The 27,256-nt window shown below is 38.7% G+C and overlaps 5 protein-coding genes across 8 annotated transcripts in view; 3 read left to right on the top strand and 2 right to left on the bottom strand.

The window, feature by feature from the left end:
• The window catches only part of LOC105193037 (facilitated trehalose transporter Tret1-2 homolog), a 71,185-nt gene extending 66,991 nt beyond the window's left edge, over nt 1-4,194 (top strand). For both annotated transcript variants that reach the window (XM_026139022.2, XM_011157358.3), the window contains 6 exons: nt 391-524; nt 1,468-1,714; nt 2,026-2,310; nt 2,479-2,731; nt 3,411-3,751; nt 4,032-4,194. In XM_026139022.2, the coding sequence (XP_025994807.1) occupies nt 391-524; nt 1,468-1,714; nt 2,026-2,310; nt 2,479-2,731; nt 3,411-3,751; nt 4,032-4,169 (1,398 nt within the window). In that variant the 3' untranslated portion in view covers nt 4,170-4,194. The remainder of the gene's footprint in view (nt 1-390; nt 525-1,467; nt 1,715-2,025; nt 2,311-2,478; nt 2,732-3,410; nt 3,752-4,031) is intronic.
• LOC105194436 (mediator of RNA polymerase II transcription subunit 20) overlaps nt 1-12,733 on the bottom strand; it is a 97,803-nt gene extending 85,070 nt beyond the window's left edge. Inside the window, exons 1-2 of the mRNA XM_026139023.2 lie at nt 12,521-12,733; nt 12,145-12,287 (exon numbers count right to left, since the gene is read on the bottom strand). Of these exons, the coding sequence (XP_025994808.1) occupies nt 12,145-12,287; nt 12,521-12,534 (157 nt within the window). The 5' untranslated portion in view covers nt 12,535-12,733. The remainder of the gene's footprint in view (nt 1-12,144; nt 12,288-12,520) is intronic.
• A 40-nt stretch (nt 12,734-12,773) lies between these two features.
• LOC105193035 (vacuolar fusion protein MON1 homolog A) lies at nt 12,774-15,808 on the top strand. Of its 3 annotated transcripts, XM_026139019.2 has the most exons (8): nt 12,774-12,868; nt 13,302-13,615; nt 13,744-14,066; nt 14,157-14,400; nt 14,469-14,753; nt 14,844-15,034; nt 15,112-15,214; nt 15,273-15,808. In XM_026139019.2, exons 2-8 carry the CDS (start codon nt 13,304-13,306, stop codon nt 15,423-15,425), a joined length of 1,611 nt encoding a protein of 536 aa, XP_025994804.1. In that variant the 5' UTR covers nt 12,774-12,868; nt 13,302-13,303; the 3' UTR covers nt 15,426-15,808. The 3 variants fall into 3 exon arrangements, with proteins under 3 accessions (XP_025994804.1, XP_025994803.1, XP_025994805.1); XM_026139018.2 differs by lacking the exon at nt 12,774-12,868 and having other exon boundaries at nt 12,875-13,615; XM_026139020.2 differs by lacking the exon at nt 12,774-12,868 and having other exon boundaries at nt 12,877-13,615; nt 15,285-15,808.
• Nucleotides 15,615-17,491, bottom strand: LOC105193036 (pre-mRNA-splicing factor 38). The gene is made up of 3 exons (XM_011157356.3): nt 17,285-17,491; nt 16,772-17,139; nt 15,615-16,269 (listed from the first exon to the last, which is right to left on the bottom strand). Exons 1-3 carry the CDS (start codon nt 17,446-17,448, stop codon nt 15,878-15,880), a joined length of 924 nt encoding a protein of 307 aa, XP_011155658.1. The 5' UTR covers nt 17,449-17,491; the 3' UTR covers nt 15,615-15,877.
• A 686-nt stretch (nt 17,492-18,177) lies between these two features.
• On the top strand, nt 18,178-26,098 carry LOC105193033 (LHFPL tetraspan subfamily member 3 protein). The gene is made up of 6 exons (XM_011157353.3): nt 18,178-18,846; nt 19,105-20,068; nt 20,365-20,559; nt 24,494-24,581; nt 25,062-25,216; nt 25,845-26,098. Exons 2-6 carry the CDS (start codon nt 19,852-19,854, stop codon nt 26,075-26,077), a joined length of 888 nt encoding a protein of 295 aa, XP_011155655.1. The 5' UTR covers nt 18,178-18,846; nt 19,105-19,851; the 3' UTR covers nt 26,078-26,098.
• Nucleotides 26,099-27,256: the final 1,158 nt, after the last annotated feature.

Here is a 27,256-nt window from a genome sequence, read left to right as displayed (position 1 = left end):
GACTCCGATTTTCGCGCGTTTGTATACCGATAGATTTTCGAGAGATGCGGATCAAGACAAATACTTTTAAATTGGAAACGTGCGCTCCATGCAGATAGAAATATCCCACGTGGTGAGCGTGGATCACGTTGGGAGCCACGACTCCTTTCGACGCGACGTCCGCCGGACTCTATAATCTTTATAGAGCGGTATGCGTCGACAAAGAACGCGGTAAAAGAACTACACAGGCGTAAATTTCAGTCACTCGCCGACGTAAAATAAATGAAGTTGACGTTCGCACCGGTGTGTTGCACACACACACACACACCACGTTCCCGCATAAATTCTTTCGCGTCAGCGTAAAAAGACCATTTCACGGATGAGTTCATCAAAGCCTGTTTATCTGGATAGGTACTGGCGACCCTGGCACTATCTATGGGAACTCTCTCCTCCGGATTGGCCAAGGGTTACACCTCACCCGCGTTAGACTCTATATTGGATAATCAACCGCCCCACCTTTATCAATCATCCAACAATGACACGTGGTAAGAATTTGCACAATAATTAAATATGTTATATGGAGAGAATGAACAAAATAATGTCAACATCTAGAAAGTATATAATTATTTTTATTAATAATTGATTCAGCTAACTGTTTGTCTTTAATATAGATTTTATCTTTGCTTGGAATAAAACATGCTTGAATAGTCACCAATAGAAAGTTGTACTATTTCTTCAACAGAACATCTTTAAGTTGATTATATAAGCGATGCTGGAGTAAGAAATTTGTTTCTCACACTATTTTCTAAAATTCTTCAGAACTTTAACGATTTTCACGAAATTATTTTAATTGATTTAAATATCAAGTCATTGTGAGTAGTTTTAAAAGCAAAGTAAAAAAAAAACAATTTGTTCCTCCGATATCTCTTAGCCTACTAGAAGAGTGGCATAACGTTGCATTGGTGATTAATTCAAACAAGTATAAAAAATCTGTATTAAAACAAATGCTGAGCCAATCTTTTAATAATAAAATAAGTAGCGCAGTTTCCATGTTATTTTGATCATTATTTTGATCATTTCCTATATGTAAATGAGAAAAAGCAACCGTTCAAATATTCCGTGTTGCACGGACAAAAAATTGTCATGTACAATAATATCGGATTTCAATCTGAAACGTTGACAGACGTGGACAATTATATCCACGCTGTGGCTTATTCGAGTGTTACGTTCCTGGTTGCTAATTCCGGGATGCGTCTAGTGCGACGACAGCATGCGAGCTCTACTGGGAAGCTGTGCGCAAATAATACTTGACAGCCGAAACGCGGTTGCCAAGAGCGATTACGTTTGCACCTGACGTCTGCCCCGGGGACGTGCACACTCTGGGAACAATACTCGACTATATGCTAAGAGCGTTTTCTGGATTATGCGTCCAGACAATAAATATTATGTCGTCGCGCGATTCTAATTGCGCCTACGGTTTGCCGGCAGGTTGGCTTTTTCGGTTACGCAACAGGAAGCCTCGTGGGTCGCGTCGCTGTCTATGCTGGGCGCGTGGTTCGGTGCCATGATCGGCGACTGGATAATGCGGAGAGGTCGTCGGTTGGCCTTACGCATGACATCCTTGCCCCTGGCAGCGGCCTGGGTCTTAACGGGTGTCGCGCCATGCGTGGAATTGGTGTACGTCACGAGTTTTATCGGCGGACTCTGCTGTTCGGTCATCACCATGGTGGCACAGGTAAAAAGAGATTGAAAATTCGACTGATTCTTAAATTGACTCTCTCTCTAAATAGGAATCAATGTGTTATTCACTGAAAGACAGTGATCAGCCTGATTTCAGTGGTGTACTTAAAATAATATCAATGAGTAATATTTGCACTGCCTTTCAATGATAATACACTGATTCCGACTCTCTCTCTCTCTCTTGAACGGAATCATTGAAAGACAGTGAACTGATGATTATATAAGTACAGCACTGTAAATGAGCAAGATTTCACTGATTCCGATTTAGAGAGCTCGATCGACGCATGAACGAATTTCTTTCGATAGGTGTACATATCGGAAATCTCGATGCCGGGCATCCGCGGGTGTTTGTCGGCGATGCTGAAAGTGCTCGGTCACGTCGGCGTCTTGCTATCGTACATAGCCGGCACATATATGAATTGGCGGCAAAGCGCGCTACTAGTGGCCATAGCGCCGTCGATGCTCTTTCTGGGGACCCTCTTTATACCCGAGACACCGTCGTACCTCGTGCTAAACGGCAAAGATGACGAGGCCGCCAATAGTTTGCAGTGGCTGCGCGGCGAACACGTCGATATAAGACACGAACTGCAGGTTTGTGACTTTTAGAATTTATGAAAAACGAATAACTTTCAAAATAGAGAGGCGTTCCTCTCATATATCTCTTTCTCTTTGGAGTTCTCGGCGTAAATCAAGGAATAAGTGTGCGAACGAGGTTCGATAATTGCTATAAAGTCGCGATGATTAACGGTTTGCCTTCAGGTCATCAAAACGAATATTCTGGCTTCGAGGGCTAAGCAGTACGAGCTGAGTTTCAAGAACAGCATGTTTACACCAAGACTATACAAGCCCATCGCTATCACGTGCGGTCTAATGTTCTTCCAGCGATTCTCTGGCGCGAATGCATTTAATTACTACGCGGTACTCATCTTTCGTCAGACCCTGGGCGGAATGAATCCTCACGGAGCGACCATAGCGATCGGATTTGTACAGCTACTGGCCTCTTTACTGTCAGGTATCTTAAAAAATATTAAGTAATATCGATAATACTTGGCTTAAATTCCATAATTAATAATGTTATCATACCGTAAATGAAGTAAATTAAGGATGTACAGGACAGTTCTCAAAATATTAAGAAAATTATGAAAAAAATTACACATAGTTTTACATTGCATTTGAAAGTAGTAGACACAAATTTGTCGATTTTAGGTTTCGATAAAAAATTATTTCAATAAAAAGTAAGTAAGCATATACTTTAATGAAAATGTAATAATAAAATAATGAAAAAATCTGAATTTTTTAATTTAAATGTTTTAAATATTCAAAATGATTTATGTAAAATTTCATTGCGATGCATAGATCAGTTCTGTAAAATAAGCAAAATTTATTTATTTACAAAATAACTAAACAATCACAATAAAATTTTGTATAAATCAATCATTTTTTGAATACTCAAAGTATTTACACAAAAAATTGAGATTTTTCTTAAAATCGTAAAAAATAATTTAATTTTTAATAACAAGTAAATAAGCTATAAAAGTATAATAATCTTATTTACACAACTTTCATATGTATATAGTTTATTTAAAATGTTAAAGCATTTTCAAATTTTATTTACTTTAAAGAAACTGTATGTCCGATACATCCTTAAAGATACTGCGCGCGTTATTTAAACAAAATCGTATCGCTCGCAGGATTTTTGATCGACATAGTCGGCAGACTACCACTCTTGATAGCCAGCACGGTGTTCATGTCGCTGGCGCTCGCCGGTTTCGGCAGCTACGCGTATTACGTGTCGCAAACGCAAAATCCGGGTTACGTGGACTCGGCGGTGGTGGGCCAGCACGACTGGATACCGCTACTCTGCGTACTCGTATTCACGACCGCCCTCGCCCTGGGCATATCGCCAATCTCTTGGCTATTGATTGGCGAACTATTTCCGCTGGAGTACCGCGGCCTTGGCTCCAGCATTAGCACGAGCTTCAGCTACTTTTGCGCGTTTTTCGGGATCAAGCTCTTTATGGACTTCCAGCAGGTGAACAGATTTTCCATTTTCTTCTTAAGACGCAAAGTTGCCGGAATTATTAAGACTAGAACTTTATAAGCTAAGATTACAAGAAGTAAGATTTTAAGCGAGAAAATTCATAATGAAAAAAAATTGCGTTTTATTTTATGATATTATTTTGCTCAAAAGTGACTTGTCTAAATATCAAATTTTACTCATTCAATAATATTTTCATATTAATTAATTATTAAATTCTATTACCTCGGAAATGAATAATTAAGTAGAAAAAATGTCTAATTTTTGATTTTAGAGCCTCGGTCTGCATGGAGCATTTTGGTTTTACGCCGCGGTGGCGGTCTGCGGACTATGCTTCGTAGTCTGCTGCGTGCCTGAGACCAAGGGCAAGCAGCTGGACGAGATGAATCCGGATTATGCGCAGGCACGGTAGTATAAGGCCTCGCTGACGGGGGGTCTCTCGAACTTGGAGAAGGCGAACAAGCCTTTGCCGGGGGGTGCTTATCCGAACGAGCACGATCCGCGGGAACTCTATCGTCAGGATCCGTCGTCAATCGCGACTTCCAGCATCGCGATGCCGTCCGCGCGCGTCGCTCATCGCAAGCTGTCGGATTACTGCGGCATCTTCGCCGAGAAGACCAACAGAATCGGTAGGAACGTGGAGAGCTTCATGCAGTCCCGCGGCCTGCTACCGATCCGCCGCTCGGTCGACGAAACGCCGCGTCGCGATATGTTCGGAATCAACGGCGACGTCATCAGAAACGCGGCAGAGCCTCCTTCGCGAGCCGCCGAGCATCGAGAAACGACGAGCGAGGATCGTCATCGTCAATACGAGAATCGTAATTACGAGCGGCCGCGGAGGAATGGTCATAAGAAACGCGTGGCGTACTCCAACAGCACTTATCCCTCCCGGGATTCAACGCGAGCCGACGCGAGTTACGTACGTCGTTTCACGGAGATAGAGCCCCGTCGCGCCAGGAGGTGCGAGTACGCGGAAACGGATTACGACGCGGCAGCGGCGGCGGCGGCGATGGGCACCTGGAGACGAGACGAGCTGGACCTCGCGAGGGGAGGTCTGCGTGTCTCCAAGCCAATTCTAAGAAACGGCATCAATCATGACGGAGACGAGAGGTCGTATTACTCGACCCTGCCGCGACGCAGCAGGACGATCAACTTCGAGGATCAAGCGAGCGACTCCCTGGAGGGCGGACGACGACGGCGCGCGTATCCGAAGAGCCTGCAGGATCTAACGGATTTGGAACTCGACGATGTCGCGGCGTATCTGCCGTCCACCCGCCGCGGCGGGGATGGCATTCGAGCGGAGAGACTCGACAACGATTATCATCGACGTAACAGGTATCGTCGGGAGGTGGAAGAGTCGTCTTACGACGACGATTATCTCAGGCTCTGCAGGAGCCTGTCGAGATTGGATAAGTATCCGCGAGGCGGCAGATACGGACCGGGTCAGGTGTACTACGAGACGGAATGCAGAACTTTCGGCAAGGACACGGTCGCCTTCATCTATTACAAAACGTGCTACTTATGATTTAAAAGGAAGCGCGATGCAAACCAGCGGTCGGGAGTTCTCTTCGTCGGTAGACCGTCCATCGATTTTGCACGGCACGATTTCACACGATCTCAAGAAGAAATGCGCGAACGGCCGATCGGTCGTCTCGAATCTTTCGTTTCGGACGCATTTAACAAGCGGAAGCATTTTCTACTCGATAAATTGGCTTAGAGTTTTTTTTTTTTTCGTGTTAAGTTAGAAATTACAAGATTTATCTCAGTAGTAAAAATCGTATTTTACAGATTTCCTTCCTCGTCAGATTCATATCTTCTTAATGATAACATATCTTTAATCAAAATGTAAAAAGGAAGAAAAAAGAGAAAAGGACCTGTACAAAGAAAACGACCGACTAAATCGTGTCACAAATTGCCTTCACGTCTGGCTTTAATAATTAAATCGTTTCTCGACTGATAACGAAGTTATATCATCGAGCTTTAAACAGTTGCTCTTACGTAACTTGTCTTGAAAAAAAGAAAAGCGTGATATCTCTTTTCTTTCAGAAATCACCTTATAGAGCTAGATTAATTTTTGATTTGGTATACATAAATTATTCTACCCATTTCGCAATATCTAATTACACGTTGTATCTCTTCGAGATATTTTTAAAGATGCAAACGATAAATGCAAAAATGATCAAAAGCGATACCAAATAACCCCTATATCACTAGATATCAGATTTAGATCTATCTATATAAAACCTACACTGAGCGAAAAATTGGTAACTTAACAAGATATGTTTCAACTCGAGATTAAATTTCTTCCGTTCAACTATTCATGTATTTAACTTAAATACATAAAATACTGAAACTTCAGTTTAAGCATTTATCTATTCAACTTATATATATATATATATATATATATATATATATGGTTGAACTAAAAAAATTTAATCAAGTTGAAAAATTTAATTAAATTAACAATTTTTTTTTTCAGTGTGCATAATATGCAAATTACTTCTTACTTGCATTATTTGCTTTACATTAGTTTCCAAAAATAGTTTTTTTTTTCATGAGATTAAATTATATTTTTCTTACCAAGTTTTTAATAATATTTAAAGCCCATTTGCATCGAGACGCAACGCTCTCATATTTTCCGTATTTTCCAAGCAAGAAAGCGCGACAATATCTTACGCGAATAAAATTCGCGTACAATTATGTATATCACGAGTAAGCGATATTAACGGTCCTTAGAGAATAGACTCGATTAGAGACTGCTCGTAGACTGCCAAGCTAGTCTTTCTGTAAATTAGCCGATACGCGATGAGTTTGCAATAATTTCCGCTGCTATCTTTCAGCCGTTGATGGTGCTCGAGCACCATTTTCTTTCGAGCGTATCGCGATGAGAGGAGCCTCGAGAGAAAAGGAGGTAGAGGAAAATTATACCGAAACTAAAAAGCGACACGTTTTCACCGCCAAGTAGTGTGCTGCAGGGGCATTCGTGTTCACTATAAAAGAAATACGCGACAATACATTATAGAGTATACATTTCGCAGACGTAAGGAAGATGCGTTTTCGCTAAACTCAGAATATCGAGGCCTCGTTGCGTAGCACAGGCGCCAATGACTTAACTACGACAATATCGATTTCTAGGTATATATCTACATATGTTTCATATAAGATGCGTATTGTGTACATTGGTTATTGTATATTATATACATATGTCTCCATCGTGTTCGTGGAACTTACGCAATTAGCGACGATACACGCGACGCGATATATAGCCGATATAAATAAATTCTCGACAATACCACAAACTGCTAATTTCGCGGAGCCGATATAGCGAAATTCGGTACTATTAGCTTTATTAAGAGTTCATGCGTAACGTACTAAGCGTAACGTTGAAAGCAGCTATACTTAAATATCCGCGGATGCAAGGGAGCGCGTCCACCCTCATCTGTGTGCAACTAATCTACATTATTTCCCCGATTAAGTCTTCTGCTTTCGACGATTTCCTACATTTCTCAAAAGTGTGACCATTCGAATGGCGAAGTCGCGATTAGACGAAAATCTCCATGACGTACGTATTTTATATTTTTATATAGTTTGTAGAATAATGTCGCGAGAGAGAGAGAGAGAGAGAGAGAGAGAGAGAGTCACGAATTAAGAAGTATTTGTTAGAAGTTAACTAAACTTTGCGGATCACAGTACCTGCTGTAAAACCGTCGCGGTGAAAAATTTCCTTAAAATATTATCATGGTGTAAACGAAAAACAAAATGTAGTACAATGGATCGGATTGGAAGTACAATACAAAGAGGAAATTTTTCGTTGCGCGGGCCGCAAACAGAAATTATCACATCTCGTAATTATCTATCTATCGTACCCGTGAGTCATATCCCTGCCATATCCTATACGTAACAAGGTGTATGAAAGTTGCGAAGAAGAGCACATTAAATACCCTGTACTTAAATACTTTTGCGTGTTTCTGTAGACAGTGATCGATCGATGTGGGGGAGAGAAAAATCTGCGTTTGCGCAAGCTATATCGATTCGTAAAACACATTCCATTTTTTATACATATAAACGACGTATATAATACGCGAGAAAAATGTTGCCAATGTCGAAATCATACAATTCGGAAAACGACATATCACGTAAAAAAAAATATATATAATATATATGTATTGGCATCGGCATTGCTGTCTACGAGAAGCAAGTACACGCACCCTCCTATACAAAGATATATTACTAAATATGTTAGGGTGTCCTGAAAAAATATATACCAGCGTATTCTAATCAATACTTTATCCTGAAAAATTTTCGGTACTACTTTTCATTTTTTTTTCTTTTTTTTTATTAAGTGTAAGTCTTGATAATCAAATTATATTTTTGCTACAAAAAATAATCGAATTTATCTAAATTGTAGTCCATTAATTTGTTCGATTAGTAATACTATACATTTGGGAATGATTAAAGCTAGCTAGAAGACAACACAGTGGTATATATATTTTCAAAGCACTGTATATTTTATGCTCAAGGGCTCAAGCTTATGGATACCAGTATTGGGTAACGTCTGTAATTAGTTTTAACGCGGTGCAATGCTCGTGAAACGAGTGTACGTAGGTTATACGACTCAACTTCCGGATTTTATGTAAATTGTAAAGGTTCTCTGATAAGATTATCTCGTTCTTAGTATACCGCCGCGCCGAATAAGCGAGCTTTACTATTCGCCAAGTGGCATATTGAATATTCACAGCGACCACATTTTTGCGTCAGATCTTCCACGTAATAAGAGAAAATAAAGAAAAGAATCTCCCCTCCTTCCCCTGGTAGGTATGTTAAAACTATATAAAAGAAAAATCTGCACTGTGCACTTTCGTGAATTGAAAATTCGTCGTAATATGTAGCGGTAATAGTGAAATTCAGGATCAGATTTCGCATTACTGCACGTTTAGGATCACGATAATCCCGATAAATAGGTGTCTTGTATCGCGTACGCGGATATGTATGTGTGTGTGTGCAAGAAAACTCGTGAATGAATGCGCGTGTAATTGCGGATAACGATATGACAGCCGCTTTTAAAGATATACGCCACGCAAATATAGATTTATCCCTTTATCCCTTTATGCAAAACAGAAAATGGCAGACGTTAGAGATCGGCGAAGGCTACCGTCGAGATTAAAGTATTAATCTGCATTAGCGAATTAAACGCATACACGCTTAGCGCGTAGCAAACGGATTACAAATAAACAAGGATTCAATCTAGGAATTCCAATTTATATACACGCGATATCTAGACGGGAAAGCTTTTTTCCGGAAAGAATCGCGTTACAATTTTACTTATCGACAATAAATTCACTATACAATTTATTGACAATAAATAATTCAAACGGGAATTAGCGCTGGCCGTCGCTAAGATGATTAAATCTTATATGCATGTTATATCATCAAGGATAATAAAATCACAAAGAGATGTATTTTCAATGAAGAGAAAGAGAGAGAAGAGAAAGAGAGAGATAACAAAAAGAGAACGGAAATAGATAAAAAGAAAAAAAATATATATATATACACCGATCTTGTCTATAACGAGCCACGTTTAGCTTCGCTTGTTAGATTTAATATTTTTGTAATGATGCCTAGAAATATATATGCTGTGTATTTGTACCTTCATAGAGTTAATATTTAGACTATACTATTCTATCTTTGCGTCTCCAGTGCGGTGCAATGAGGAAATTAATTTGAACGACGTAACGAAGCGTATTATACACGAAGAAAAATGTCATTTTCCTGCTAAGAGAAGCGACTACTCAGTTTCTAGTTTTCTTCCTTTAAGTAATGATTATCCTTGCAAAGAATATTCTTCTCAATAATAATCTTAAGATACTCTTATCATTTACTTGCAACAAGTAATGTTTGCTTAAAATAAATTTCTGTGTACGCACAAAAAAAATATATTTGAATTGAATGAATATTATTTATTACAAATATTTCTCAAGTTCATATATCCGCAATATTATAAGTTTATCGGGCATTAGATTTATTCAAAATGTATTCTGAATTCCACATCAAGAAAAAAGTTATTTACTTAACTAAATTTTTCAACTCGATTAAATTTTTTTAATTGAACTACATTTTATGTATTTGATTTAATCTGTATAAAATGCATAAACTGAAAAAAATTCAATCAAGTTGAAAAATTTAGTCAATAACTTTTTTTCCGAATGCATTAATTATTTCATTCAAAAATATTAAGTCAAAAATTTGATTTGCTTATTCTGACTTTCTTCGATACGATTTTACAATATTCTTTAAAAATTTTTTTCAGTATACGATAATAAATTTTTCTAAAATTTGTGATGAGCATATTTTAAGACAATTATCAGAAAAATATTCTTTGTTAAAAATAATCAGTACTTACGACAAGAAAAAAGTAAATAGAGTGAAACGCTTTTCTTAGCAACAGAATTCATATTTTTCTGTATATATAATAAATGTGTAAGAATTATAACTCTGCGGTGAGACAAGACTGCTCGTCGGTTTCTCGCGAATATACGAACTCGAATTTTGCCATCGAATATATTATATATAGAGGATATCGATTCTCCTACGCTTTCACTTCGACGTAACGAGAACACCAAGTAAGAGGATTTCTTTGATTCATTATTTCAGAGACCGGCCATTATGTTCGTTAATTAAAATAATACGAGTAGCACAAACGCGAACTCTCGCCGACACGACGACGATGAATTTGCTTTTGAGAGGGTGATACCCCTCGACCGACATTACCGTGTATTTATGTTAAATATTGTACTTAAGCGACTTTGTTAGCGTTTGCGTTTATACCTCTCTAGAAGTATGACGAATGATGTATGTCGGATATATGACATCGCTAATGACTATTCCGGCGGAATCAACACACTTGCGTGTGTTTGTATAGAGATCTATATACACATGTATAAACGCCAAAAGAAGAGACAAATTATGAGAGAAAAGATGAGTGTTGTCTGTTAATTCGTTGCCCGAACCTCGTAAATATTCTTTAAATTAATCTTGAAAGAATGCAACTTAACAAAATCTATGGAAGATTAAATAAATCTCATATTTGTAAATGGAAAATTTCAAAATACTTCAGATACTTATTGCGTTTAATAAAGTACTCTTTAAAATATCGTTAAATTGTATACAAAAATCTTAGGTATTTTCATGGAGAATGTTAAACAAGAAAAATAGATAAAATAAATTTTTTAATATTTTTAGAACTCGAATGAGATTTCATTGTTTTTTATCATGTTTAGTCTTATACTTTATGTTTTATTTTATAACGCTTTCTAAAGAGAGTCACGTAGAAACTGACAACATCAATTTTTAGAGGCATCGAACAATTTTTACGCTTGATTTTTAAAACTTTGAAGGTAAACACTGAAACATTTAGTTCTTTTGTTACAACCTCTGCCATGGAACGCGTTTTATTGAATCGAAGTTTGCTCATTCAGCGAATATATAAAGTATCTCTAAATTGAGAAAGAAAAAGTTGTTAAATTAATTACATTTTTCAATTTGATTAAATTTTTTTTTTAATTCAAGAATTTATGTGTTTAATTCAGAAGTTCAAATTTTTTATGTATTTAATATATAAAAAAATTTAAACTTTAATTTAAGAATTTATGTATAACTCAAACACATAAATGAATTGAAGAAATTTAATTAAGTTTTGTCAAATTAAAAATTTTAGTTCAAGTTAACAATTTTTTTCTCAATGTACGTAAATTATACATTAAAAAAAATTTTTATGTTTAAAAAAATGTTTATTTTAATATTATTTTTTTCGTTGATTTTGTCGAAAAAATATTTCCTAAGTTCAAAAATAAATTATTTTATTCTAGTTTATTATTTTATTCTAATCTTTATTTTAATCAAGAAAATGATATTAAAATAAATATATTTACTTAAACATAAAACACTTTTTTCAGTGCAAATTAATAACAAAATTAATAACTGGATGATAGCAATTTAATTTATATGTAATAAACTGCAGAAATAAGTGCAAAATATATACTACCTCAACACAAAATAAAGAGAGCCGCTGTAGAGATATTTTGTGAAAAACGTTAAAAAAAAATCGTTCATAGAAAAGTCACTATGACGTATCGTACGAACAAAGGCCGAATAAAATGCAAATAAAAATATATAACAATAGACGTTTTACTTGGAATGGAGTTAAATGGCTAGTTAAATGGCTGATTAAATGGCCAAGCAACGACCATCTGTGCCAGCAACCGCCATCTGTGTCGGCAACTACGAACCAACTGGTGCCACGGCCCGGTGCCCGAATGCAAAATTCGCGAAAGTTTCGAACTCACGAAACTCGCGGATGACAAATATCATGCAAAGAGAACGTTACTTACCAAGGTGCGGCAGCGACATGTACGTCTCGCAATCCACCAGGAACTGTCCCACCTGCACTGCGCCGAGGGCGACGATTCTCTTCGTCAGGAACTCGATGGTCTGCGGCCCGGTCCGGTTTTCGGTCATCGGGTACTGCTGCAACCTGCCGATAGCACACACAAACGATCACTCTTTCTCTTTCTCTTTCAGCGCCCTAAAGGATCGGACGAACGTCGTCGTCGACTACCGCGAGATACCGGCACATGCGACATAACCTCTGCGCGCTTCCCGGCGAGAGAGAGTGTGAGGAAGTACGACACGCATCTCTCTCTCGTACGCGGCCGACCGGCATGCGACGAGGAATCTCGAATCTTCGGAGACACGAGTGCTACTTACACGGTGACACCCATTGTACGGGCTGCGTTGTCACTACACAGGAGGAAGATCACGAGGCGAGCCGCGAGCCACGTAGCCAGCAAACAGTTGTCGCGTCTACCGTTCCCCGCGCACGATTCAAAACAACGCACAAGGTCACGCCGCCGGTACGTCGTGAACGCCGTTGTGCCGTATTGTATGGCTGCGAGGCGGCCGGTGGCTCGGATAGCTGCGTGCGCAAGCCGGCGCACGAGCGGCGGCGGAAACAGTCGAGCGCGGCCGACGGCCACTCAGCTGGTATCTCTGCCGGCAGCGACCAGCAGCGACCGGTGAATTGTGACAGATGTTGGCGGACGTTCGGAGCATCGTGTATGTTTGTCGTAATCGTAACGTTCGGAGTATCGTGTATACGTTTCACAACCGTAAGACGTATCGTAGCATTCACAGTCGATTTACTGCAGTTGTAATGAAAATTCAATAGTAATTCGGATTCGCGTCGGGAGAATGTCGGGAAGCACGAAATTTCACAAGAAATTAATGGACAAGAGAATTTCTTTCATGTCCTAACAGCACATAGTCGACTCTGAGTTGACTATATTTGGTCAAAATTAAGGAAAATCTTTACCATTTAAATAACACTTCGTAATCAGAAATTCCTCGTCGCACCACCTAGCGGTCTCTCAACGAGTTAACGAGCAATGGCGGTTGATCTGCGTCGGTCTGCTGCTGTTAAATGTCAAACGGCAGCGTGGATCTCGGAATAACGAGTTGTCGGTGACGTTCTCGCCATTCTCGGTTGTAGAGATGGCCGCGAAGGAGCCGATCGTCGTCGAAGCGATCGCCGAGCCCGGGATCGAGCCCGGTGCCTCCTCGGAGACGATGCTCGTCACCACCGACAGCTTCGACGAGTACGAGCAGGAGATGAGCAGCAGCATCGACGGCGACAGGCAGACGAAGGAGAGCGTGACCAGCACCATCTCCGAGATCCAAGAGGATGTCACGCAAGACGTTCCCGCGACACCCGTGACCCCCGCGACACCCGTGACCCCCGCGACACCCGCCACTGCCAGTCCGCGAGAATCTGAGAAAAATCTTTCGCTAGACGACGCAGAGATGGTTAGGCCTTTATGCGGAATCTTCTGTTTCTGTTTTTTTTTGTTTTTCGTAAATTCGAAGCGCATTCTGACATCGTGGATCGCCCGATCGCATTTTGAACGTAAACTAGATGAATTATCACATTTTAGGACGATGTCGCGCATCGTTTGGGTCAAAGTAACATGGACGGGGACCCGCTGCGTTGCAAGACGTGGCTGGCGCAGAAGAAGCACATTTTTATCTTGAGTCAGGCGGGCAAGCCAATATATTCCAGATACAGTTCGGAGGATAAGCTAGTCACAGTCATGGGAGTCATGCAGGCCTTAGTGTCGTTCGTTCAGGCTGGTAGCGATATGATCAGATCAGTACATGCTGGTGACACGAACTTTGTTTTCGTCGTGAAGGGTCCATTGATCTTAGTGGCAGTGTCCAAAACCTTGGAAAGCGTACCTCAGCTCACTTTACAATTAACGTACGTTTTGTTTTTTGTTTTTTTTTAAGCAATATCTGCTTTTTCAGATAAGATGTTCTATATTTGATATTTATGTACATTTAATTACAGATATGTATATAATCAGATAATCTCTGTGTTGACACAGTCTCAGTTAAATAGAGTGTACGATCAAAGGAGAAATTTTGATCTACGAAGGTTGTTGAGTGGTAGCGAAAGACTGATAGATCATTTATTGAACTTTATGGATAGAGAGCCCGCTTTCTTTCTAGGCGCCATCAAATGTTTACCCCTGCTTCCTTCTATGAGAAGTTCCATTACACAGACCATCATTCAGACTTGTGCTAAGATCAAGGTATAAAATGTTTAATATGGATACATTTATGAATTTAAGTGCTTTATTAAGAGAAATCTATCTTTCAGAACTTAGTATTTGCCATACTTCTAGCTAATAATCAATTGGTTACACTAGTTAGAATGAACAAATTTTTTCTACATCCAATGGATCTACATATAATACAAAATCTGGTGGACAGTTCCGAGTCGCTCAAAACTGCTGAGAGCTGGACGCCGATATGTCTACCGAAATTCGATTCCAATGGTTATATGCACGGCCATGTGTCATATTTGGCGGAAGATTGCCAGGCGTGTTTATTGCTGCTCACTGTTGATAGGGACGTTTTTTTTGTGCTATCAGAGGCTAAACAAGTAAGAGTTATTGCGAGGATTAAAACTGATTAAAATAACGAGAGATTATTTACACAAGTGTTGATAATGTTATTAATAAATATTTGATAGAAAATTGTGGAGAAATTGCGGCGAATAAATTGCCTAGAAGCGATAAACGAATCTATGAACAAACCAACGGTAACAACAGCTGACATTGGGTTACCCGAGATGCGACACGTTTTATATAAATGCAAAAGCACCGCGCAATTCTGGAGTCCCGGGCTTCAACCGCCTTACACAACGGACGAAGAAATAGAACGGTAAAACGTCAATTTTTTAATAAATTGTATAACATCTGTGATCAAGAAAATATATGTCTTTCAAACACATGTTTCAGATTATTGGGCCTTTATCAGTGTTTGCATCACAGACTGCATTCTCCTAGTCGGCCCTTGAAACTTATATTTCAGCAGCTGGATAAGGAAACGATGTTAGCATGGGTGAGTAAAGATTTACATGCAGTTTCTGATCGTAAGATTTTTTATTCAATTAAAAAAGTGTCGTTTGCAGGTGGCTTCTGGTTTTGAATTATACGTAACGTTTGAGCCTCTGGTAACGAAACCAGATGCCATTGAAGCAGTGAGCAAGCTGTTAAAGTGGATAAAGAAGGAGGAAGAAAGATTATTCATTCTGAACTCGCCTACGTTTTAAACATTACCAAGTATTTTGTTTCCATAGGATATATAGAGAAATGATGTATAAAAATAATAGAAATGTCTGTCGACCAAATTTCAAAAATGTGTGATGAATGAAAGAAAGCGAGCGAAGGAATGAAAAAAATTCCAAACCATCTTCATCATAAGTTTCCAAGGAATATAGTTATTGTTCGTCCACAGGTAATTGATATCACTATTTTTTTTATTTAATAAAGCAATTGTAATATAACACAAATAATGTGAAAATGTACATAATTTGAATATGTTACAACGGATTCGAGTCCAGATGCATGTTGTATAATTTTAATACTGAACTCTTGTAAATGTCACCGGCGCTATAAAAATATACGAACATTGATAGGAGTATAAGAAAAATTACCAATCGATTTATCCTTCATTTATTTTAGTTATATAAATTTGATAAAAGTTTTCCATATTTATCACACTTTAATGTCTAGCTCTGTCGCGTTCTCTTCTACGATCTCGCTCCCTTTCTCTTTCTCGTTCTCGCTCCCTCTCCCTATCGTCTCTTCTGTGACGATCTCTGTCTCTATCTTTATCTTTATGCGATGTCGAGTGAGATTTTGGTGATTTGCTACGTTTACGTTCTCTCCTGTCTCTATCTCTGTCCCTCTCTCTGCTTCTTGATCTTTGTTTCTCCTTGTCAGATTTCTTCTCGGTTCGGAAATGTCTCTTATCTCTATCTCTGTGACGATCTCTATCCCGCTCATGATCATCTGGCCTCTTGCGAGGTAATTCTTTAATTGGTGGAATCTCCTCTTCTTCTGATGATTCAATACCGTCGTCCATATCGTCTTCCAATGCTGATATCTTCGCTTCTGTGTAACATAAGTAAATGTGTAATAGAAAGATGGTTTAGTAAAAGCAATATTACCTGTGTTCAACAAAAAAAAGTAACAATTGTAAAAAAAATTGTAAAAATAATATTTGAGGTAAGATTGTGATTGTGATATTTTAAAAATAATAATTGAAGTAAAATTGTGATGTAAAATACAATTAAATTTGAGATTTCTCATTTTATATACAATTTTCTATTTCTTCAAGCTGTATTATAAAATTGATTATTAATTTAATATTGTAATATTACTATTCTGGTTTAATTCAAGAACTGCATTTCAAAACCAAAAGTAAGGCATAATTTAAAAAACTAGAAAGTACACATGAAATATGAAATACTAAGCATTAAGATTCTTTACAGTCAGTTTATATATTAAAATTCCGCAGAAAATAAGAATAAGAATCAATCATATTAAAAAAATCTTACATAGTTGCTTTCTCTGCTGAATGCAGTTGTTAGTTTACAGAAAATACTTGACATACCTAACTCATTATTTTCCTCCAAAACGTGCCTCTTTTGAATTCTCGGTAAAATAACGTCGCAACACCTTTCTTCCCTGAGGAGATGGTCAATGAGTTCATCCATGTGTATGAGCTCGAATACACCCTGCTTGTTCTGTATCCTGAGCTTTCTGTTGTCATTGAAAAGTGGTTCGAGATACTTGTAGCAGTCCAGAGAAGAACCAGTCAGTCTCATATACAGTGCACCCAATGCTCGAACGTACTTATATTCCTCGTTCTTTATAAATTCGACTATGATGTCTTTCTCAGGTTGTATCTGGAGCATTTTTAATATGAGACAGAGGAACGGCGTAGGCTTGACATTGCCGCCGTATACTCCGCCTAGAAACCTAAAGGGATAAATATAATTGATCAGAAAGCACTTCTCACATATACTGACATTTGTTTCCATATATTTATCTGATAAATATGTAAAAAAAAGAATATTATCGGCAAAGGGAATCATCGTAGAGGTTATATTTTACTTCTACTAACCTCAATTCCATTGCCTTGTCGACCAAGAGTTCGGCTGTTAAGGCGAAGCATTCTTCTTTCCAGTATTTAGAATCGTATATCCGAGATCTGATAATCTTCTCAATTAAATATTGTGGATTTGTTCCGCGAATAGATTTGGCATCCTTCACCGTGCGGTTTGCCATTTTCGAATTCTACTACGGAAGTTGCTACGAAACTTCAATTGGATGTCGCGAGAGGGCACCAATTCGTCGGAATTGCACTTTGTGCAATCGATAAAAATCGAATTGTATCGAATTCAAATTTGAAAATTTTTCTCACAATTTTTATACGAATTGAAACATTTTTCAGAAATAGTGAGAAAATTTACATTTTGTCTTAAAATATGTTTATTTTTATTTTCACCAGGGACGTGACAACAAGCGAGTCAGTTAAATCAATTAAATATGTTAAAGGAGAAAAGACAGTGTACAGTAATTAACTCAGAAACTTAAAAATTATATTTTTATTAATGCATAATTAGAATAATTAAACTATATATATATATATATATGTACATTTCTATATAGAATTCTGTGCATAGAAAGTTTTAGGAGGAAGATATTAATATTATCTTTTTGTAAAAAGATATAATATTCACAAGTTTTCTTTAGAACTCAAATCCCATTAAAAAAGATTAATGTAACACAAATAAAAAAATAATTATATTCAACATATAGTATTATATTCTTTTATATTTTTTTTCCAGAGAAGATACATTATAATTCTTTGTCGATTTGTCGACTCATTAAATATTCAGCATATAAATATACATTAATTAATGAAATATTAGGAAATACCTCTTACAGACATTTAATACTGACAATATTAAATTGGCCAGTAATTACTCATTTTGAGTAACAAATTTACTGTTAATACTCGAAATAGATAATAACCACTGACTGAAGAAATAAATACTGCCAGGATTAAATTACAATTTCTATAAGGGACATTTGTATTTCTGTTGAATATTCTCCGCGACTTGTGAGTCCCAACGAATGAACCCGTTATGCCCAGACGGAGAAATCCGTTCCGACAAAGCCAGCACGCAGCGGCGTGCCACCTCTTTTTGGTGTCACCTTTCTCTTCGCGGCCGCCTGGCCTGGGGACCGCGAGGGACCCCTCACGGTAGGCACTCCTCTCTCTCGAGTCTCTTTCTTTTTCTTTCTCTCTCCTTCCCTCTCTCTCCTTCTCGCGCATTCACCTGGCAACCTGGGCTCACCTGAACGGCCATCTTGAAGCGCGCCGTCGCGTATCGCGCTCCTCGTCTTTCCTCTCCAAGTCGCATTTTCCGTTCGTCCTTGCGGCCGGCCGCCCGTCGCATGTGCCGTCGCCGCATGTGCAAGACCTGCAAAACGTGCAGCAGAGCACTCCAGCAACGATCAGGTAGTCGGTAGCATTCGTCGATTTCAATCGTGCTCCTTCCACTTGGCTCGCCTCTTTTTCCTCTTCGCATTCCGATAAAGTCCTGACGTTGGTGACGTCATTGATGCTCTTGGAACCTTTCACGGATTCCCGAGGAAGTGCCGCCTCCGAGCGTCACGGTAAGTTAAATTTTTTGCCGGGTGAGCGTGAATCGTCGTTCGTGAACAATAGTCATAATTATTTTTTTTTTTTCATAGACAATAAATTAGATTTTGCTTTTGACATTATATTTTTTATTTCCTGCATTTACTCTTTTATTTAAATTCATATCAATTTATTTAAGATTGAAACGAGCAAATCTTAATAGATCACTAATCAAGTTGAACAATCTCTTACGACGAGAATTATTTAAAGAAGACCTTTTGTTTTATCAACAGCTCGCTGCACGCAACCTTCTGCATTCCAAGATACGTCGCCCGAGCGGAGAAAAGGTATCCACGGCGACCCAGCAATTGGTGAACGTGCCTGAACGCGCCCATACGTAAATGTCACGGACGGCACAGCCGTTTGGTTTGACGCAGACACGAGCGTGCGATCGTTTTGTTGATTCTGCACGGGACCGGCGATGAAGAAACAGGCTGGGAAGTGAACAGAAGAACCCTCATTGTGAAACAAAGAAGAAGGAGAAAGACGAGCCCCCCGATTCCGAGGAAAATCCATGTCGGACTCGCGAGGGGAGAGCAAGACTTAATCGTAAAAATCGTCGTGGTTGTGCACGTGTATGTGTGTACGTGTGTCGTTAGCGAAAGTACGACTCTTTGTTCGTGCGGGAAGTTACCTGTGGAGCGGACACGCGTGTCTTACACACCGGTGATCTCCCACATTGTTGTCGAACAATTGGACCTCGCGGTGAACAAGACGTTTCAAGAGCGACGACCTTCTCCACGCGGGTGTGATAAGCGCGCGAGGAACATCGTCGCGGAGTTACACGTTTCTCTCTTCCGCGATTTTAGTCGGCGATTTAATCTCGCAGCGGTCGCCTCCGTTCCGCGCATGGAACTCGCGGAGTCGGTGTTATGGTCGAACGGTTACGTGAGGAGGAATCGCTGTTAAACGACGCGCCACGGTGACCGGGACTGCAGCGAGTTTATATTGACGGAAAGATCGGTGACGAGACCGTCAGAATGGGTTCGAAGATCGAGTACGTCGAGTCCTCGCACATGTACGCGACCAATTACATCCGTAATTCCAAGGCGATCGGCGTACTATGGGGTATCTTCACCATATGCTACGCCATCATCGGCGTCGTCGCCTTCGTCACCCCTGAGTGGCTCGGCGACCTGGAGCACGAGAATCCCGGGAGATTCGGTCTGTGGACTAGGTGCAGCTACGGCGGTAACGGTATGTTTCTGCCACTCTTTATTTATTTGACGTAGAAAAGAAATTTTAATTTTTAACGGTCCTAGTTATAATTAGAATTGTTTTTGTAATTTCCATCTAATTATCAATTAATTTATCTTTGGTTTGGCAACGAAAATAATTTATCTTAGTTTACAAGGCAACGCGTAACATCATATTTTATTGCGTGTAATCCCTTACTGTCTTGACTGTTTCCTGGCAACAATTTGTCTACATTCCAGTGTGAAGGATAATTATTTAAACGTGTCGTTAACGCGAAACGTTTCGTAATTACGTAGGTGAGTTAGGCGAGGAGTGTATCGGCCGCCTGGACGACCTGTCGACCATCGCCAACGTTCCTTTCCGAGCCAGCACGATTCTAGTCGGCATCGCGGTGATAATCGCGCTACTGGCGATCTGCGCGATGCTCATGTTCTTCTTCTGTCAGAGCACCACCGTGTTCTACATGTGCGCCTGGATGCAAGTGGTGTCAGGTAATTATCCGATTATGTCTCGCGGTTTCCGAATGTCGCGCATCAAGAGCACTGACGCATCTGCTTTAGAAAGCGCGATATTAGCTAGGCTAAAAATAATAATGAGTAACAAAAATGGGAAACGTGAGTCAGCGCGGAAATTATTGCATAAACATAATCAATAAACAAACTTTAATATGTCATCCAGATTCGTAAAAAATAAACTTAGATCGCTCAATAATAAGTGATGATCACTTCTCGCACAGTACAGAAAGCAAAAACATTGCAAAATATTGCTACAATGTTTCAACAATATTGCAACATCGATAAAATGCCCGTTTTAGAAATATTGATACGTAACGTTGAAGCAATGTTAATTCAACATTATATATGTTGCTACAACATTGCGTATCAATATTTCCGAAGCAAATGTTTTACCATTACTGCAAAATTGTTGAGACATAGCAACAATATTTTTTCTATGCTGTACGGGTTTATTGGTGCAACATTTCTCGTTGTTGTTACTTATTATTATTTTCAATACGGTGAGTCCTAGGCAAATTTTACTACCTAGTTTGACTAATTTTCTAGACGACAACAGAACTATCACTTGGCCGAGTTTTCTTATCAACGAGATGCAATTGCAAATTGCGGCTGATGCACCGCGCCGAACCGAGCCGGATCTCATTCGCGCGCGCAGGGCCGGGAAGTGACGCAATCGCCCCGCTTAACGCACCTTCATTGTAGTGAACTTTATCAATCGGTTTCATCTCTGACCGGAGATAATGGCCTTTAAAAAAAAAAAAAAAATGATGCCGATTGTCACCGGAAATTGCTGTCGTGTCACGGTCCCGCGCCCGCCAGAGAAAACTCTTTCGTAAAAAAAAAATCTCGTAATAGAGATCTCCCAGATGGGAGAGATCTCGTTAAATATGTGTGCCAAAATAATTAAAAGTTTAATGCGCGCGATGCGACTATTTATTCAGCAGTGAATAATGTCGCATCGATCTTTTTACTCGGTTAGAAAGCGCCCGGTTATCGCAGGATTGTCCGACGTTGCTTGCGTAACTGAAATAATAATAATGCTATTGCAGAAATAACTGCTTCATTGATGGATGACGTGTCATCGCGTTGCCTGAATCGTTAGAAGAGTTACCAGGCAGTTTTGTGCGCGTGTACTATTTTCTCTTCAATATATCTTTCCTTCGTATGGCAAGCGCACAAAGTTGCTTCTTCGAGAAATAATAAAAAAAGGTGGCCGTTGCGATACAACATTTCGCTTGTCATGCTCACAGACTTTCGGTAGATTAAAATGCATTGTGTTCTGCTTAAGTTTATAATTGGAAACGAGCATAACTCATTCGCGCTAAATACGCTGATACTTTCTCCAGATAGCTCGTATTACCCGGGCATATGTATAACTTTTAGCATTTCCGCCTCGCGATTTCTAAGCTCGTTATCTGCTCGGGAATCCGTGCTTCGCGTCTCTCTGGGATGCGCGCCGTGTGTTTCCTTCCTTCACAGCGAGATGTATGCCGTACATCGCGCGGCCTCTCAGCATTCGAAGGTTTTCCTTTTGCAATTGTAATCGCGCGACTGATCGTCGCCCGCGGGTCGCCGAGACGAGTCGTGTGGCGGCCCAGCGAAATGTAGAATAGACCGTTATAACGTGCTTAAGCCAGTCTGTATATACCGTTCGTCAACGCCTCTATGATTAAACATAAGGCAACTGCAGCCGCCGCACGAGTCGATATCGAATCGCTCGAGTAATCTAGCGAGACTTTGCCCCGTATTCAAAAAGCGCTTAGAAAGATGTTAGCGCGTTTTTTTTGTCATTTTATCCTTATTTTACGTCTAATGAGTTCGATAATAATAGAATAAAAAAAAAAAAAAACATGCTAATATCTCTGTAAGTGCATTCTGAATTCTTTATCTTTAGGTTGCATGCTAATTTCGATTTAATTAGTTCTATGACCTTAATGACGACATGGTCTCGATAAGATACGCATGATTTCTCAGACACGATATTTATGATAAATATTAACATTTCATTTTTTAAATACTATATAAATATTTTATTTACATAAAGAGAAGGAATCAAATCTTTATCAACATATTATTAAAATAAACTAAATATTTTTTATATTTATAAGTAAAAAAAAAAATAATTTATAGTAGTATTTTGTACATATTTTTATATTTATGATAAAGCTTTACGATCTTTTCAATCACAAAATCACAAAAATATGTATGAAATAAACATAAATTTTTTGATAAATATAATAAATGTTTATAAAAAAATTTTAACTTTGAAAAGTATTAATATAAAAGTATTAATAAAATATTTAAATAATTATTATAAATATCTTGTAAATTATTTATAAATATTGTGTGCTGTCACAGTAGTATCTTTAAATTATGCACCTTGGTGCTCAATTCGAACGTTTAATCAGTAAAGTTGTCAAGGCACGCTTTGCTCGCTAGCTGCAAATAAAGTAAATTCCTCGTTTGTTTTTTACAACGACGAATAAACTCCGGGTAACGCGTAATAACGAGGATTATTTGTGAAAATTGCACGGTATGTAAGATGCTGACTAACGAGTTGACGAGCGTGTAATTTGTTTAGCGAACGTCGTTGGCGAAGGAGCGGAACTTACGCAAGCCTGAACGTCTGGCAGCAAAGTTTCGGCAGTGTCAGCGATTCGTTGCAGGTAAACGTTATACCGCCGGCTCGAGTCACGATAGTGAAAGTCATACGCCGAGTTGCACTCGATCCGTAACGTGAAACACGAAGAGGAAAATGTATCACCGCGCGAAACGAAATGACGTTTCAAGCATATGAATTGCAGAATTATCCGCATATAGAACGTGGCAGTGATAGTTGCGTTTACCGTCAACCTAGAGCAGACTGAACCTGGAGAGTGTGTAGGAAGATTGCGAGATGCATTACAAAATCATTAGAAAGTATAAAGAGAGCAAGTACGGTAATGCGCGCGGGATATTGTATAACAGGCGAAGCCAAACAGAATTAACAAGAATAAAAAGATTTAAATTACCAGACCAAAGAGAAGTTTGCAAAAAAAAAGGTGAACAAAGAAAGGCAGAAGTGAAAACTGCCGGTAGATAATGGATGGAAAGTACATGAACATGGAGCGCAATGAAATCGAAGAAAATGATTGAAACCGAGCTCTGTGAAGACAATCGCTGCGCGTGTTTCGTTTTATGTGGTACGTGATTCGCGTATTGAAATCGCTCGCTCGCCGGGGAAACAATATTGCCTCGGCTCGCTGGTAAACGTGGCGACGGGTCGCAGAAAAGTTACGGTTGTTCATAAGTCCCTTTCACTACCGGCCCCCGCATAGCCACCTGTACAATTACGCCCGTGTAAATGCGAGAGCGCGATCCACGCCTCGTGCTGCGACTACCTGCGAGATGTGGATGCAAGTAATAGAACCATAACGATAAGGGGTTCTGTATTATTAAAGCGTATTAGATCTGCCGCCGTAATAAATCCTGATCACTTAACGTTGATCGTCAACTTTTCTTCACGGTTTTGCGCCATACAATTATCTCGAGAAAGAGAAAGAGAGTTAAGACACGAATCACAAAGGCGAGTTTATAATTTGCCTAACTGCTTCCAGCGCCTCTGGGTATACATATACACGGAAAGAACGGTTTTTTGCCGAAGTATCTAAAAATTTAGTTAGATTTAGATCTGAAAGTCATTTTATTTCAGGCCATCAAAATAATTATGCAGGCTGCTCAAGAGTAATGCTGTAAGAAAGTCTAACAACCAGTTTGAGTATCCTACATAACTATTTTGATGGTATGGAGTTCTACAAAATTATTTTCAGATCTGTATTTAACTAAATTTTTAGATACTTGAGCAAAACCATGTTTTTCACGTGGATCGTTTTATGTAACTATAATAATATTCCGGATGTTTTTTTTTCAGCGATTTGCATGGCAATCGGCGTATGCATCTATCCTCTCGGCTGGGATTCGCCGGTAATCCGCGCCGTATGCGGTGCAGCTGCATCCAGGTGCGTATTTGCGCAGAGCGTACGCAAGAAAAGAAAAATATGGAGGCAGAATCGAATAAAAAATATTTTTGAATGATTTCTCTTTATTCGCAACTTTTATTCCTCTGACTCCCAAGAACAGATGGAATTAACAAATAAGTAGAATTTTATTACCAAGTTGTCTGGAGTTTCATTTGCAAAGATTGCAAGTTCACAAAACATCTTTTTTTTATTAATTTTTGGTGTAAAAAAAGAGGCTTTTTGAAAGAAAAAAATCGATTCTACTTGTATTAAGAGGTCCACATTAGTGAGGAAATTTTCGCCTTGTTATTGCTAGAGGCTTTATATTGTAGTATTAATTATTTCAATTAGACGTGCTTTTCACACGTAAATTATTTCGAAGCGATAAATAATAGCGGCATTGCCTTATATGTTGGAAACGTAATCGCGATAACAATGAACGTGGGAAAAATGGTAATCAAGAAGCTATTCTTTTGACAGATACAATCCCGGTGCCTGCGCTGTAAGATGGGCGATACCGCTCGCTGCAATCGCGGCTTTGGACGCAGCTACCTTGTCTGCTCTTGCCTTCATTTTGGCATCTAGACATGTGAGGCTGCAACCAGAACCTTTCAACAACGGATCCTTGTACAAAGGTGATTAATGTAGCAAGTCCAATTCTTTAGAAAAAAATTTTCTCAAAAAGTTTCTATTTTTATTGATCTTTATCTGGGCAAGCAATTTCTGTTAAATCTAGAAGCAGATTTTCTATGTATTAAATAAAACTAATAGTTTAAACATTTCTGAAATTTAAGGACTTTGTTTATTTTAGTCGGTTCGTTTAGTACACAAAGAAGCTGTTTCTGAAAAAGTTGCAGGTCTAGCAGATCTTGCTCGTCCGGATAAGGGATATTAAAGTCTTTGCGGTTTATAAATACGCACACAGATTCTGTATTTATGTTAAAAATGGTTCTTGTTAAAATTTTCGTATTGAATTTTTAATATACCCAAGTAATAATTTAATATAATGTAATTATGTTATTTAAATATTTTGTTAAATTGTATAAAAGTGTTACACTTTTTGTATTAATTTTGTATGTAATATTTGTGTTATTTTTTAACATATTTATTCTTGCGTTAAATTAACACAAAAATTCGAGTTAACCGTTCGAGATATGCAATATAATTTATGTTAAATTTAATATAAATTTTCCAACTGTGCTTTTGTGTAGTTTCAACAGAAAATAGTCCGTTGCAAGTTTTGTCATTTGCTCTTTTTATTAGGCGAGGTAAATCCGGGCTACGTGAACGAAGCTCAAAGCGTAGCTGGTTCCCGTAAGTCCCTGTCCTTGCGACCGGTCCTTCTGGTGGCTCCGCCTGAGCAGGATCGCTACAGCGAGTTGTCCAGGGCGAAGTCGCACTCGCATCACAGCCTCTACACTCCGGCGCCGTCGCATCCGGTGCACACCATGTCTACGAATACTCTCAATCATTCGCAGCACAATTTTCAGCTCTAAAATGGCTTGCGAATGCTCTAAAATGGCTTGCGAATACGAAATGGGCCTGTACATAGCCGTGAAGAGGAGCTGCATTGTACATAAGATAAAATGGCTGAGCGTAAAACTTTGATGAAATTTGCGCGATTTGAGCGCAATTGCTTAGGTCACATCGCTTTCTCGATGTGCTGTTAAGTTTCTAGAAATGGAATGTTTGTTCATCATGACGTTGAAACTATGTATAAAACAGACACGGATTGACAGCTGTTTCATTCAACGACTGAATGTTATTATTGCGTACCGTGAACATTTCCACATCTGTGGTATATTTATAGTAGGTATATCTTATCAATACGTGCCGAAAACAACTGTCTTCCTTAGAGACTATTGACTTTTTACATCTTATATTAGTAAGAGTAATTATTACAAGGATAATAAAGATCACAAAAAATCTGTTAAATATGAAATTAAAATTCGTTTAATTACATTAGTTTGTGAAATAATCCCTTTAATTGAAAAAAAAATGGAATACTTTCTATTTCATTCTTTTCTCTTAATTCTACTTTAAGAATCTCATACTTGTGTTTATATATTAATATATGTTGCATTTATTTAATTACAGAAATTAACCGAGTTTTATAGTTTTGAATACTATATATTAAGTTCTAAACATGTGGAATGTAAGTTAAATGATAACTCGAAAGGAAATTATAGAAATGTTATAGACATTATAATCCGTGCCGTATAATCGGGGAGCAATACGTATATTATTCATATTATATGATTATTTAAGTTTGTAAGTACTCATTGATGTGCCTTTACGATGTAGTGTCGAGAATAATAATTACGAATTAAATTTTTTTATCACGAAGCTACTCTGTGAATATTTTACAGCTACGGAACACTCTTTTACAACTCCGCGACATGTAATTGTTTCGACGAAGTGGCGTATAAAAGGTGCATAATTTGCATGTAAATAGATTTTCCTCTTCGGTTAGGAATATCATATAGAATATCATAATGCTCAATAAAAATCAATGACTATTCACAGCTGTCGTAAAAGTCGTCGAAGATGACGACTACATTGGCCGCGAAACGCATGTTTCGGTATGCGACTACTATTCCCGGCATCGCCGTCACTTTCGTGAAATCGTTAACATACGCATGAAGTATGTTATATGCTAGATATAAAGGCATGCA

This window comes from Solenopsis invicta, chromosome 3, assembly GCF_016802725.1.
Source record: "Solenopsis invicta isolate M01_SB chromosome 3, UNIL_Sinv_3.0, whole genome shotgun sequence".
In the NCBI taxonomy this organism is placed as follows: Eukaryota; Metazoa; Arthropoda; class Insecta; order Hymenoptera; family Formicidae; genus Solenopsis; species Solenopsis invicta.
Note: the sequence above shows the minus strand (reverse complement) of the source record. Positions and strands in the feature narration are given on the sequence as shown.

Bases quoted from the DNA above. Each gene is read 5' to 3' on its own strand.
- LOC105193036 (XM_011157356.3), bottom strand. From the start codon at position 17,448: ATGGCAAACCGCACGGTGAAGGATGCCAAATCTATTCGCGGAACAAAT. The intron at 17,140-17,284 runs GTTAGTAGAAGT...TTATCCCTTTAG, and splicing joins GACAAGGCAATGGAATTGAG to GTTTCTAGGCGGAGTATACG. The intron at 16,270-16,771 runs GTATGTCAAGTA...TATGTTACACAG, and splicing joins GGAGGAAAATAATGAGTTAG to AAGCGAAGATATCAGCATTG.
- LOC105193033 (XM_011157353.3), top strand. From the start codon at position 19,852: ATGGGTTCGAAGATCGAGTACGTCGAGTCCTCGCACATGTACGCGACC. The intron at 20,069-20,364 runs GTATGTTTCTGC...GTAATTACGTAG, and splicing joins GTGCAGCTACGGCGGTAACG to GTGAGTTAGGCGAGGAGTGT. The intron at 25,217-25,844 runs GTGATTAATGTA...TCTTTTTATTAG, and splicing joins CAACGGATCCTTGTACAAAG to GCGAGGTAAATCCGGGCTAC.
- LOC105193035 (XM_026139019.2), top strand. From the start codon at position 13,304: ATGGCCGCGAAGGAGCCGATCGTCGTCGAAGCGATCGCCGAGCCCGGG. The intron at 13,616-13,743 runs GTTAGGCCTTTA...ATCACATTTTAG, and splicing joins CGCTAGACGACGCAGAGATG to GACGATGTCGCGCATCGTTT. The intron at 15,035-15,111 runs GTAAAACGTCAA...CACATGTTTCAG, and splicing joins ACGGACGAAGAAATAGAACG to ATTATTGGGCCTTTATCAGT.